The sequence below is a fragment of the Sminthopsis crassicaudata genome, chromosome 5 (assembly GCF_048593235.1).
Source record: "Sminthopsis crassicaudata isolate SCR6 chromosome 5, ASM4859323v1, whole genome shotgun sequence".
In the NCBI taxonomy this organism is placed as follows: Eukaryota; Metazoa; Chordata; class Mammalia; order Dasyuromorphia; family Dasyuridae; genus Sminthopsis; species Sminthopsis crassicaudata.
The window spans coordinates 172,007,826-172,022,725 of NC_133621.1; the positions used below are offsets into that span (position 1 = coordinate 172,007,826).

At 30.9% G+C, this 14,900-nt stretch overlaps 1 protein-coding gene across 4 annotated transcripts in view; it reads right to left on the reverse strand.

Annotated features, from left to right (window-relative positions):
- Positions 1 to 2,391: 2,391 nt before the first annotated feature.
- FGFR1OP2 (FGFR1 oncogene partner 2) overlaps positions 2,392 to 14,900 on the reverse strand; it is a 32,636-nt gene continuing 20,127 nt past the window's right edge. For 2 of the 4 annotated variants that reach the window (XM_074268781.1, XM_074268782.1), the window contains exons 5-7: positions 9,189 to 9,302; positions 6,413 to 6,526; positions 2,392 to 4,578 (exon numbers count right to left, since the gene is read on the reverse strand). In XM_074268781.1, the coding sequence (XP_074124882.1) occupies positions 4,441 to 4,578; positions 6,413 to 6,526; positions 9,189 to 9,302 (366 nt within the window). In that variant the 3' untranslated portion in view covers positions 2,392 to 4,440. The remainder of the gene's footprint in view (positions 4,579 to 6,412; positions 6,527 to 9,188; positions 9,303 to 14,900) is intronic. The other 2 variants (XM_074268783.1, XM_074268784.1) reach the window with 1 other exon arrangement.

Below are 14,900 nucleotides of genomic sequence, written 5' to 3' on the forward strand. Positions count from 1 at the left end.
TTATGTGGGCTATGCATAATGAACTGTGCTGCTAGAGGGCATTTCTCTATACCTGTATTTGGGAATCTCATCTGGGTTAACAAGGAGAAAATCTGTTGACTTGGAGTCACAGAGAATATTTGGTTTAAATAATTGTTTAATGAAGAGTTAATAAGAGATGCAAATATCTGTATAAAGTGCAAACCCTTTACCCATTTTTTCCTCTTTCTTCACTCTGAAATTATTTCTAAACTACCTGAATTTAATCCTTATTTTTCCTTAAAACAAACTCTATGGAGTGATAACCTACAACTTACCAAACTATTTCAGAGGGGCAGCTAGGTGGTATAGTGAATAGAGCACCAGCCCTGAAGTCAGGAGGACTTGAGTTCAAATTTGATCTCAAGACACTTAAGAATTATCAGCTGTTTGACCTTGGGCAAGTCACTTAACCCCAATCCAATTGCCTTGCCAAAATTAAAAAAAAAAAAAAAATCACGAAGATATTTCATAAGGGAGAGTTCCTGGAATTACCCTAAAATCTTGGAAGTTTTCTTCTACAGTCTTAAAATGATTAATTTCCAAACAAATTAATCTACACCTTGATCTTTTCAGCATTTCTACAAACTTTATTTCTGTCATTTCAACATAATCAAAACTGAAATAGTAGGGGGGAAAAGCATCTAGTAGGGTTTTTTTTTTTCTCTTTTTTTATAACTTAACCTAGAAAGTCTAAAGCAGTTCATTGTGCTAATTGAGACAACTGCTTCAACTGTGAAAGTTCATCAATCTTTCCTAGTGTTCTAAATTCTCTGGTTACAACTCTTTTTTTTCCCCCAAGCTGGCTGTATTTTAAATGGTTCAACATAACAGAATTTAGCTCACAACATAAACAGCGACATTTTATATTTTATAAAGATACCAACACAGACAAAATGACAAGATACAAAGAATTCTAACAAAGTACACAATTATAATTCTAATTTTAACTGGTTTGGCTAAAGCATACAAGTTACCAAGATGTGCAGTGAGGCACTCAATTGCAATTTTACAAAAGTACAATTATCAAGTTAAAGGATATCCTTACCTGAGTGATTAAGAATGAGCTAGACCAAGAGAGGGGCTCTGAAGTTTTCCTCACAAAGAAGACAGAGTTCAATTAAGGCAGAAATCAGGGAATTAGAGCTACAAAAGGCTACAATGGCAGAAGGGGAAGGAGTTGGACTCTGCAGAAAAAAATCCCTGGTGGCACTTAATCCATTCCCACTGGTACTGCAAAATCCAATGACCCAGTTTTGAATCCAGTCCCATTTTTGACACCTATCAATGTCAATCAAATGGAACTGCTCTCTTACCTGTGGGTGGCCAAGTCAAAGTGGGTTAGAGACAGGAGAGTCAGGAACAAATAGAAACTTAATTTCAAGGGGAGGAAAATGGCTCACTAACAAGGATCTGTGCTGGAGCCTTGCCCCTAGGTGTATACACTTTAATGTAGGCAGATCTCAATACTTACATCTATGGCTATTCAGTGAGCTATAGCTCTGACAATATGACAAATTTGACAGGTCTTCATGACCAGAGACAATTATGAGATTTTGCTGTGACTAAAACTATCTAGAAGATAAGCACCAATCTCAGGGCACTGCCTGCTTCTTGGGCATTAGGAAAACCCGGCAACTTCTGTTGTCTTGACATTTCTTCCTTTTGGCTAAAGAAAGTCAGTCCGAAAGAACCTCTATCCTTCTGGCCAATAAAAGAGGGCAGATATAAGCCAAGATGCACCAAGAGCCAATTGAGTCAGGACAAGATGTTGTCCTCTTCCTTAAAGTGTTTTCCAGATCACTGCTAGTCAAATGTTTGTTCTGTTCCTATTAAGATCTCTGCCTTATTACTCTGGTTAAACCTTCTGTCTGGGATGTCCTCCCTCCTAGAATTCCTCTTCTTTAAGATGCAGCTCAGGCACCACTTTGTAGGGAGCCCTTCCTGACCTGCCTATATGCTAGTGCCCTTCCATCCAACCTTCCTGGTGGTCTTGGAATTTATTTCTATCATTGCTATTTATGTACTTGTCTCTACCTTGAGAATGTAAACTTATTGCAAAGGAAGGACCATTTTATTGTTTGTACTTGTATCTCTAGCACTTGATTGGCACATACTAAATGTTTAATACTTGTTAGCTAATCTAGTTTATCAACAGAACAATGGATTTGGAGTCAGTAAATTGGAGTGTGAGTTATACTTTTGTAACACAAGTTGTGTTGCTGTGGGCACCTAACCTCAGGATCATGTCCACTTCAAAACTGTTGTGAAGAAAGCGTTTATAAACTGTAGGGCCATTATGTTCTTGATAAAATGCTTGTTAACTGGTAAATCTTTGAGAAAAAAAAATCATTTCTTAATGGAAAAATAATACTAATTTTATCAATCATCTTTATTGATAAAATTTTACAGTACACATTCCAAATACACATTTCAAGCTTCTGGATTACAAAAATAATGCATGTGATGAAAACTTATTACACAAAATGAAACTCCGCAAAACACTAAAATTAAATCTCAAAAAACACAATATATGACAGTCAAGAGGAGATAAATTAAATCACAACTTTATGTACAAAAATACTCACCAAGCATTTTTTTTTAAATAGCTGCCTCAAGATTGCCACATACTAAATCTTAGAACAGTGCAGCTTGTTTTATTTTCTTAAGTTAATTGGGATAAAACCTAAATTATTTGGACAAATCTGCCAGTAAGTCAAGTACTGCTTGTTAAAGACAGAAGATAGTTACCAAACAATTTCAATTTTAGGGGAAAAAAAAAAACTTTGTAAAAATTGATAATCTTCACTAAGGCCTCTGGAATAAAGTTTTATTTTACTTTAACTAAAAAAGAAACACCCAATTTTGGGGAAGATAAATTTAAATAATTGTTTTACTTCTTAGCAATATGTAAGTTTTTATACATTAATAGACTCTATTATAAGAGTAGTATTTATTCTACAGATGGTTTAAAAGGAATTTGTGATGTGTTAATTTGAGAAAACTTAGTTTCTTTATTGTTTATTTAGATAATGGCCCAAACTTCAATTACTTCTTTACTTGGTTATTGGTTTTGAAAATTCACATGACAGGACTAAACAACTTGCAGGTTTTGTTTTTTTTTTTTAATCCAAGAAGTGGACTATTCACCAATACCTGTTTCAGTATGATGGCCATAAAAAATCCAAGTTACTAGATGCAGATGAGCTTAAAGGCAGAGTCAGAAAGAACTAGAATTATATTTTCTTTGCTCTGTTGGCATTTAATAATTAAAATAAGTGTTTATAAGAAATAAAAATTTCTTTTTATAAACCAGGTGAAAAGTTAATGTTTACTATTGGCAAGGCTAAAATAAATACAATGTGTGTGGGTTGTTGTTTTTTTTTTTTTTGTCTACTTCAAATCTCTCTATTCTTGGCTTCCTATATCAGGCCTAACTATGACAGCTGGGTAATGGATAGGTTAATATTCCTAAAATCAACCAGAAAAAAAAACTTGACCAAGTTAATATTCATTTAGGAATTCAAACCTAACCTATTCCCCCACTAAAGTAGTAGTTCAACCTACTGAATAATTTTGTCTTCTATATGGTTTTCTTTCTCAGAAAGTAATATATCTTTCTTTTTCATTACTGAAAAGATGGTTTCTACATTTCTTCTCCTTCAGTAAGTTATAGACAGTTATTACCCAAAATGTCATTGTCAACTATGATATGTTGCTGGCTAAAACAAAAGCACCTGTCAGGATCTACGCTTGAAGAATAAACATATATCCAATTTATGGCCTATGCCACAAAACCAAAAGATTTATCTTTTTTATAAATAATCATGACATCTTTGAAAATCATTTAAGAAATGTAAAGGTAAAAAAAAAATTAGAAATGTAAAGGTAGGTCCAGTACATGTAAAATATAATAACCATTTGCTAGTCTCCCTATCAAATAGAGACCAAATTTATGAATGGACATATTTCCTTTTTTTGGTTAAGTCTAAGCTAAGAAATAGGGATTTAAAAAAATGGAGTAATGACATAAATTCTATGTGGAGTTTTAAATATATTTAATATTTGGATAAAAAAAGTTAAGAAAAATAACAGCATGGCATGGGCCTAGTATGATCAGTAGTTTCTATATATGAGAACTTTTATTTGTTTATTTTTAATAACAATGGCTTACAGTTTCCACTTTCCCATTAAAAATTTTAATATTAGGAATAAAGTCAATGACAACCAAATATTGATCTTCTGCTAATATCTTTTTAAAATGTCATTTGCCAGTGTACTATACACAATATAAAAAAAAATGAATTGTAGGGCTGATATAAGATTGATTTTTCTGGTGCTCAATTCATTAACAATCTTTTAAGTAAACCCTGGTTCCTTATAGGAGCTGTGCAATAGAAGCTCAGTGATTTTTCAGGTTCTTTAGCTCTTCCTCAGGCTCAAATCACTGCTGGTTACTAATGCTGACAAAGATGTACTCTCTGATGCATCATCTTTCTTGAGGCTCAGGAATGATTCTCGAGTTATTTGAAGGATTTCTCTCAAGCCTTTGTTTTCTTGCTATAAGAATATAAATAACAAAATCTAACATTACACACATATCAAGGTGCATATTTTTAAAAAGGTAACTTTCTGGGGGGAAAAAAGGAATTATGATGCAAAAGTAACCAACCAAAAACATTTCACTTCAAAAACACTATATAAAACTGTGATTTCATCAATAGAGGTATACTGGCATATAAACTTCTTTCACCAATGCAGATTAGTAACTTGCCTACTAAAGATTTAGAGCCATGTAAATTAATTAAAGCTTTAGAGAGATGTAAATTAACTTATCCATGGTCACATAACCAAAATATGTCAATGAACATTTTTAGTATTTAGTTTCCTCAGATGCAAAATGACAAAGCTGGACTAGATGCTTTCAAAGGTCCCTTCTATCTCCCATGATTCTATGTGAACAAAGACTGTTCTTCTAAAGGCCAACCCCCCCCACCCCCTTGGTCCATTCTGCCAAACTATCTCACATAAAAAAAAGAATACTACAGAGTAAAGGTAGCTATCAGTTTACATCAAGAGAACATATTTTTCTGGAGTAGGAGAATGTGTTTAGTAGGTTGCCATAATTCCTAATTTCTTTTCTATGGAGCCATATTCCTTAGTGATGTTAAGTTTTAGATTTAAAAAGAAACTTAAGAAATTATATAGTTCAACCCCCTCATTTTAAAACAGAATAACTTGAGTTTCAAGGAGATCACTCATGTGTGACCAAATCTTGGGACAAGAACTCCCAATTTGTTTTTGTTTACATTGTGCTACAGTATAGTAGCCTCCCCCCCCCCCCCCCCTTACAAATGTTCAAAAAGGAGGGTTGTTGGGTAGTGTGTGATTTTACTAAAAGGAATGTTGGTTATCAGTGCAAAATGTGGATTCACTTTTAACTTCAGTTTTTTAATAGTGATTATTTTCAAAGGAGTTGTATTTTAATCATTCATTGATTGACATATCATTTCTTTGTTAATTTTATATTATGCTGTAGTGACATAAAGAATATAACTCTTGGGGCAGCTAGGTGGCGCAATGGATAGAGCACCAGCCCTGAAGTCAGGAGGACCTGAGTTCAGATTTGATCTCAGACATGTAACACTTCCTAGCTGTGTGACCCTGGGCAAGTCACTTAACCCCAATTGCCTCGAGGCAGGGGGAGAAAGAATCTAACTCTTCATTAGAGACAAACTGTAACTGGTAATCCATCATCAAATACTACACTAGTTTCAAAAATGATTTTCCCCGTGAGATACTTATTCTGTTGAATTTGAAAACAATGGCTCATGTTTCTGCAGCTGTAAACTAAGTGCCCAAAGCATTCCTATCCAACAAAGAATGTTAATTAGATTTAGAATGTTGTGCCTATTTATGAAGAATTTGCAAAAATGATTTTAAAAATTAACTTAAATATATGAAGTATAGTGATTTGGTGAAATTAAACAATAGTAGTTTTTAAATCAGCTATTACTAATTACTACTGTAATTAGTCAAATCTGTCAAATTATTACTAGCCCAAGAACTTTATAAACTTTTTATATAGTGAAGAGGATCTAGGTTTAAAGGTATTTAATGTATCCCACCACTGTCATCCATATGAGAAGAATGTGTGAATATTTCATATTTCATGTTGAGCTGTTCAAATAGCTGGCAGGAGCACACTTTTAAGTTGTTCAGATTCAAAAAGAGCTATTCACCCTTGTACACCAATTGGATTTCATTACTAGCTAAAAACATGGTTGCCTTTTCTAAAGCCAAACAAAGAAGTATTACGTTAAACTATTCTCTTTGACAAATTTTTTTTTAAAGCAATGGCTATTTCAAGTTGTACTTAGAATTTAAAACTTACTTCAAGTTGAAAAATTCGTTCCTGCTCCTTGCAACCTTGCTGCTCATCAATTTCAATGGCTTTTCTCATCACTGCTGCCATTTCAGTAATCTGGTCCACATGTACTTGTAATTCCTTAAAAATAAGAGGGAGAGCAGAATATTAGATCAGAATATTTTTTTTTAGTTAACCCAAAACATTTCCAGAGTTTACTCCTACTTTGTGTTGCCATATTATAAATTTAATTTAATTTAAAAAGTATCAAATCTGTAAGTTTTATAGGACTGTCAACTTAAAATGTATATACTTTAATGGAAGACAAAGACCAAAACTCATTTAACTTATCCTTAATTAGTTAAAAAAAGTGGCTAATGAATTATATTTTTATTCCCTTTATACTCTTTTATGTTGTTATTTCCATAAAAGAAGACCAAATCTTTTTTTTTCCTTCCTAATACCACATGGGACTAATTTCACCAAAAAAATAAGAAATACTTGCATTCTACTTTTGACTTTTTTACCTTTATTGCCCAGAATATGATTTTTTTCAGCAATGTCTAAAACATTATTCAGCTTGTAAATTTGTGCTATCACAATCACATTCAAGCAAAGTAGTTAAAAAAAAAAATCTTAAAAGTGAAAGACATCATTTCAGATATAATCATTTTCCTTATGAATAACTTTGATGTATTAAAATCTTTGATTGGCAATTAAGTATTATTTTATTAAAAATGTTAACTAAAATAAAGTTGTAATAATCTATATTTTAACTATACTGGGAATTTAAGTTAAGAACCCAAAGATCTTAAGGTCTACTACAAAAGGCAATGTGGTATAGTACAAAAGAATATTGGCCTTGGAATAATAAGATCTAGTTTAAGTCTTACCTCTCACATTTAATAGCTGTACAACTGGGGCGCAAGTCATTTAACCTTTCTGTTTTAAACCCTCATTTATAAAGTGAGTCTATTATCTAAAGGCAAAATTTTTAGGATGCTCAAATGAATACCTACATACATACATTTTATGTACACACAGTGAAGATAAAATGTTTTGTATAGTTTACTTCCTATATGTCAGGATTATTAATTATTAATAACCTGAGTTTCAATTTTTTCTCTTCTATAAAAATGGGAATATTTTTATTATCATCTCCCAAAGTTGTGAAGCTCAAACAAAATGATGTATTTAATATTTTATCACCACAAGGTAGTATAAAAATATTTGCCACTGTAGTATCTGATAGATTACACAGGGAAAATTAGTACATTTGTAGTACAGAATCCCAACCATATAACTTTTTTGACCAACTAAAATGTAGGCTAAGTTTATTCATTACTTTGGTTTAAAAAAAAAAAGTTGTGTATGGATGGTTTGGATTATGACCAAGACAAACTTGTCCAAGAATGCTATACTTTTTTTTTTTCTTTCCCCCCGGCTGAGGCAATTGGGGTCACACAGCTAGGAAGTGTTAAGTGTCTGAGATGAGATTTGAACTCAGATCCTCCTGACGTCAGGGCTGGTGATCTATCCACCGCACCATCTAGCTGCCCTGATGCAATACTTTTACTAACTGCAAGTACTTTTTCTATTATAAAAATGAAGCAACATTCAAAAATAAGTAGAGGCAGAAAACCAATACCAGCAAACAAATTAACATTTATGTAACTCTGGTTTGTTTCATTAAATCTACCCACTCTGAATTTAAAGGCAAGTCCATGTGAAAGAAATATTTTAGCTTCCAAATGGAAGCATAAAAGAAAACATCCTACATTCCAAATTCTGTCACAGTATAAATTCCATTATAAGGAAAATTTAGTATGTAGAGTACATTTCCAAATCCCAGTCATTTTGTCCCATTTTAAAATATAATTCAAGAACTTCATAACATTGAATGGTCATAGAAAGTATTAGAATCTTCATATCAAACAAACATATAAGAGTTAAGAACAACTTGGCTAGAAACAAGAGAAATTCAAGATAGCAGTACAAATTTATGATCTCTAGTTATTTAAATCTTTAAGAAAAAATGCCACAGATAGGCATGAAAGGCAATGACTGTTTTTAATTCTGATTTTAAAAATAAGATGAAGAATTATAACTGTTCCTTCAATACAACGTATTTATTTCTCAATCCCTTATATGACCATCCTATGATAGAGGATTTCTATTTCATTTAAAATGTATGACACATCTGAGTTTGAAGCAACAGAGTTAAGACTCAATAGAAGAAACATTTTAACTAAACCTTATGAAATGTAGAAGCAACCTAAGAATCCTGAAATAATTTTAACTTCTTGTTAATTATCCCTCAATGCACATCATTTGATTCAAAAAACTATTTGTTAAACCAATTTAAATTATTGTCAAGAAAATGATTCCTTTGATGTCCCAGAAGTAAAAAAAAAAAAAAAAAAAAAAAAAAAAAAGGTTCTAATACATAATTTTTAAAAAGCAAAAAACAAGAAAATACTAAATTTTATGTAACAGCCAACAAAAGAAAAAATACCAAAACAAAATGGAAGCCTCGTTCTAGCTAATGCTATATAATCCTAAAAAAATGTCATGTGTTCTGCAATACACAGTACACATTACATCATGAGAATGAATGATAGTAGAGGGCTAAACTTTGCACTTTCATGCTTTTTGTTTGGCAGACACAAGAATTTTATTATTATTATTATTTTAGTAATTTGGATATCTTATTATTTTAAAGTCCAATGTTAAAAGTTAAAATATCAAACATTGGCACCCCCCTCCAACCACTTCCCCAAAGTCAATTGTTTTATTAGTGTACATTCAGATTTGCTTCCAAGTGCCTTCTTTCCAGTCCATGTTGAGTTGCTTCAAGGATTCGTCGAGGTGCACCAAGGAAGATTCCTTCGGGGCTGTGACGGTGTACCATGTCAATCTGTAGTACAGAGTCATTATAATGTTAATACGGATATGATCCGTACTTTAAAAATTGAATGAGTTAGTTCATGCGTGTTAGCCAATTGTTTTATTACTTGAAAAATATTTTTAAAAAGAGTTCCAAAAAGATATCAGTTTAAAAAAGGATTAAAAATTAGTCATTATTTGGGCTAAAATCAGCCCTTCCCAACTTTGCACTTATATTAAAATGTGTTCAAAAACTTAATTGTGGCTATAATGTATTTACAGCAGAGTATAGCCCCAAGGGTGGGATTGCTTGTTCCAAAATGCTGTCATTATGATTTTTTAAAAATTGTTCCTTTCGGATAAATATAAAAATCGCAAAACATCAATATGTATTAGTAAGAATTAATAACAAGAAAGGAAAGTCATTAATTATTTAATTAACTTTAGACAAGTGAAAGAAGGGTTTAAGAGTACTAAAAAATAATACCTAATTGTTCAAAAAGAGATGAGGGTAAATGGTTTGATCTAAAATTTTCTCTTATGTCTACTATGGGATAGAACTAGAAAGTCCAGCATCATTGATTCTAGGAAAGGGTTTTTGCCAGCATAGGTTTTTTCCCCCTAGACAAATAGAATTTTATTGTCCTGGGTTAGAAATATATCAAAAGGTATGTCACCTCTAAAATGTAAGGTATTTTGGGACTTCATAGGAATTACATTTTCCTTATCAATAATTTCATATCAGTTCACCATTAACCTTTTCTAATATAAACATTGTATGCTTTTAACATTACCTTATTCTGAAATAGTTGGATTTTTATGTCCAGTGAGAATGCCACTTGTATTTCCAAGGATTGCATTTAGATAAAATTTTGCATCATATAATTCCAGAATTTGTAAATTTATTCAATTTATTGTTCTACTTTATTAAATAAGGGTTCCTGATTAGTTATTACAAAATGATTTTTAAAAATCTAAAGTAGCTATTTAGGTAGTTACTAAATTATCTCAAGAACTATATATAGTTTTAAAGCTATTAAAACTAGACACCCCTTGGTTTTGAGGTTTTGCATTCTTTCAATCCTCGGCTTCATAGCACACATATGCACACAAACCCTAAGATGTAATAATTTTGAATGCTCCCTCCAGTGACAAAAGAGGACTTCAGAATTTTTCCATAAGAAACTATCTTAAGGTGTTAAAAAAAAAACAAAAAAAAAAAAACTAACTTATGGCCAACAATTTGGTAATGAGCAATTCTTACCCTAAATGCACAAGGTTATTTTGAAATAATACATTTTAAATTAATGCCTTAAATGCTATAATTTTGTAATTCAGATAGTTAAGACAGTCCAATTATCACTACTTATGCTTCAAATACTATGAAGAGTGTAAAAAGCAACTTTTAAGCTGCATAGTTTATATAGAAACCCAGTTAGGATCAATTTCATCATTATTATTTCAAATGAATAACTATGGCTCTGTCCTGTGGAAAAACAAGAAATGCCAATTTACAGTTAATTGCATATAGGAAGGATTTCTTTTTTTTTCAAAAAAATTTTATTGATACCTTTTATTTTTGTTACTTACATTTCCTATTGTGTCCCTGTGCCTTCAAACACAATCCCTCAAAAAAAAAAAAAAAAAGAAAGAATACAAATGGGGGAAGAAAAAAAATGTCCAGCAAAACTAACCAAAGTCTAAGGCCACTATTTCTTTTTTCTGAAGAAAAGTGGGGATGATGTATCTCATCTCTTCTTTGGGCTAAGCTTGACCTTATAATTTCATATAATTTATTTTCCAACTGATATGTTCTCAGTGTACAGCTTTCCTGATTTATGCTTACTTAATTTTACTTTACTTGTATATGTTTCCATACTTTTCTATATAGAATGTTTTTATTGTTTTTTACATTACAGTATTATTTTATTATAAACATGTATCACAATTTATTCAGTCATTCTCTAAATGACGGGCTGTTTACAGGTCATTGCTAACACAAAAAGTCTTGCTATAAATATTTCAGTGAATGCAAGATCTGTTTTTGCAGCTTTTTTGCAGTATATACTTATCAGTGGAATCTCTGATTCAAAGAAAATGGACATTCTATTCACTTTTTTTTGCATGATTTTATCTTGTTTTCTAAAATGCCTTGATCAATTTACAGCATTATCAACAATGAATCAATATTCAAGCCTTTCTACCATCTCTGTAAACTTACTATTTCCATCTATTGTTATCCATGGCAATTTGTTCATGAGATGAAATTTCAGAGATTTTTTTGATTTGCACTTGTCTTACTATTTATGATTTGATGGATTCTTTCATATGCTTATTAGTTTGCAACTCTATGAAGCCATTTGGCTTTTGGTCTTATATAATTGTTAGATATCTCTATATCTATCAAATTCTTAAAAAGATTTGATGAAAAGAGTTCTCCACCCAATCAAATGTCTCCTTTACAATTAGGCTGAATTAATTTTGTTCATGTAAAATCTTTACACATAATCCAAATTACCTTTTTTATTTTTTGTTATTGCCTCAGTTTGTCTTTTCAATAAGCTAGCCACTACATATACTTATGTTAGTTTTTATTTTTTTATAGTATAAACTTTATTTAGATCAGGTATCCCTTCTGAACTTATGGATTATGGTGTAAAATACTGTTCTAAACTTAATTTCTGCCAGATTGCTGTTCAGTTTTTCCAGAAATTCTTGTTATTTAGGGACCTCTTTCCTAAATAATTTCTTCAGGTCTATTAAGTTTCATTATTACTTATTCTTCCTTGTCTAGCCTATTCCATTTGTTCAACTTTTAAAATTTTTATAAGCAGTTCCAGATAGTTTTGATGGTTGTTTTATAATTTGGAGTTCATTCCTTCCCTTCTGTATTATTTTCCTTGCTATTTAAATCTTTTGTTCCTCTCTCTTTAATTTGTGCTTGTAAAGCGACCCTTTGGTATTCTAACTGGTACAATACTAAATCTATGATTTTTTAGTTTTACGTCCATTTTGATTATATTGGCAGAAGCAATCAAGATCACTGAATAATCCTGCAATTACTTAAGTTATTCTTTATTTCTTGAAATATTGTTTTGTAATTGTAACATATGTATTGAATGTATTTTGCTAGACTATCAGATTATTTTATACATTTGGAAGTTATTGTGAATGAGACACTTTTCTCTAATATTTCCCCCTGGCTTTTGTTATTCATATACAGAATTGCTATTGATTGCCAGTTTATTTTGTAGCCTGTGGCTTTACAGATGTTATTGTTTCAATTAGTTTCTTTGATAACTTCTTAGGATTTTCTCAGCAAATGATCTTATTCTCTATCAACAGGACAAAAACAATCTGGTCTCTTTTTGTTTATTTTTATGTCTATATTTAGGTTTTTTCTTGTCAGCGTTATTATAAGCATTTTCAGAAGTATATCAAATAATAGCAGGCATCCTTGCTTTTGTGCCTGTAGGTCCCTCCTGCCCCAATAGCATGTTCTTTTTTTCAAAGGCTTTTTTTGCAAGTATTAAAATAATTATGCGGTTTGGGATTTTAAAAAATGATTGTTAATTTTCTTAATATTGAACCATCAACAGTTTTATGTTAAAAATTCATTTTCATCACAGTGAATGATTTGTCAGATAAATGGCAATAATTCTTTGGTCAGGATTTAATTTATATTTAAAAATAAATACCCATTAGTGACATTGGTCTATAGTTTTTTTCCTTGCTTTATGCTTTCCTATTTTAGTCATCCAACACACACTTACTACGTGCTGGGGAAACAAAGAAAGCTATGAAGACAAGTCTTCACCTTTTAAGAACTCACAATCTAATGGAAATTAACAAGTTTAAAGTATTAGGACTATAATTTTCTCAAAAACAAAACAAAACACCAAAATAAAACAAAAGGGAGTGTGGTAAAATGTGTTATCTTAATTCTTGATAACAGCACATTCTAATAGCATACCTATTCATTTTGGTCTAATTAACTATGTACATCCATCTAAATCAGGGGTTTCTTAATGTAACTGCTAGTTCAGTTTCCTTTTTTATAATTATATTATTTACAGTCACTCCTTACTGCTGTTATTATTTTATATTTCCATAGTTAATCCTCTAGTTTTATTGACATCTAACTGTATATAGCAAGGCTTCTTAAACTTTTTCCATTTACGATTACTTTTTTTCTTTTTAAATGTGATCCCAAGTATACGGGTATATAAAATGGGTATATAAATCAAACATTTACTGGTAATAAATCACAATTTTGCAATCTCCACATTCAGTTCTAAGACTCTATATAGGATTACAACCCACAGTTTAAGAAATTGGGATATACAGTAAGTTATGGTAACTGCTTTTATTTCTTTTGTGTTATAATTTTGCTTGTTCATTTTTGTTAATCTGATTTACCTTTCTTCTTTTAAATTTTGTTAAGGGTTTATCTATTTTATTTTCCCCCAATAGTTATATTTCCATTGAATAGCTATGGTTTTTAAATTGTTTTTTTTATCAACTCCATATCTCTTTGCTTTCAAATTTTTAAGGTTTTCTTTTATGTGTTTATTTTAAGGGTGTTTATTTGTTAGTTTTCTAACCTTTAAAATTATATATTCAGTTTTTTACCCATCTCTTTAAATTTTCTTAATCTTTATAGGTTATATATTTTTTGCTTGTGTTTGATGAACTCATTACTATTGTTATTTCATTATGGTCAACAATGGACATTTAATATTAATATTACTAAACTTATATATTGATTTGCAATTTGTGTCCCACTATGTGATCTATTTTTATAGGTGCCAAGAAATATGTATATTCTTTAGTGGTTGCATTCAGAAAACACTAAGTCTTTTACTTCTAAATTTTTAATAGTTTGTTCAATTCTAGATCTTTCCTTTTGCTTATCTTGCTGTTCATTTGTTTAGCTGAGAGAATAATATTAATTATGATTATTCTTTGAGACAGTCTCCTAAGAATGTAGGTTAATATTAGGCATTCTACTTTCACAACCTTTTCCTGGCCAAACAGAACTGTGGATGTTTAAAGAGATGAATGGCTAAATGCACATGATTTCTACCTTTGCTGCTTTTTTGCCTTTACAAAAGATGAGATAAATTGACAAACCTATTTTCTTTTTGGTGATTTAGATGAAGGCTATTGTTAAAGGAATTCTGGACCAAAAGCACTTTTATTCTTGTCCTGAATTTTCAATTGCTAAATTAAGTTTCTCTAGAATATGTAATAAGTCCTCTCAAGGTGAAGGTTAAGTAATGCATTGTCTCAAGGGTATAAAAATGCATCTAAACAAGTCACCATTCTGCTGTTTATGGTTTTCTTTTTTCCCCTAGAATTTTCATTATTTCTATTTTCTGAAAATCATTTTGAAATATATTGTCAGAAGATCAAAATATTCTTTAAATATTCACATCTTAGAAAAATAAAATTTTGAATAAAAACTTATCTGTATTTTCCTAACAAGACTCTGTTTTAAAATGTCATCCAACAGATAAAACCAAACATTAGAATTTAAGATAAAAAAAAATCAAACATGAGAGAGATACACTTTGCAAATCTGCAAATAAAAAACAGAAATGGAAGAAATCACAGTTGAAAAGACAGT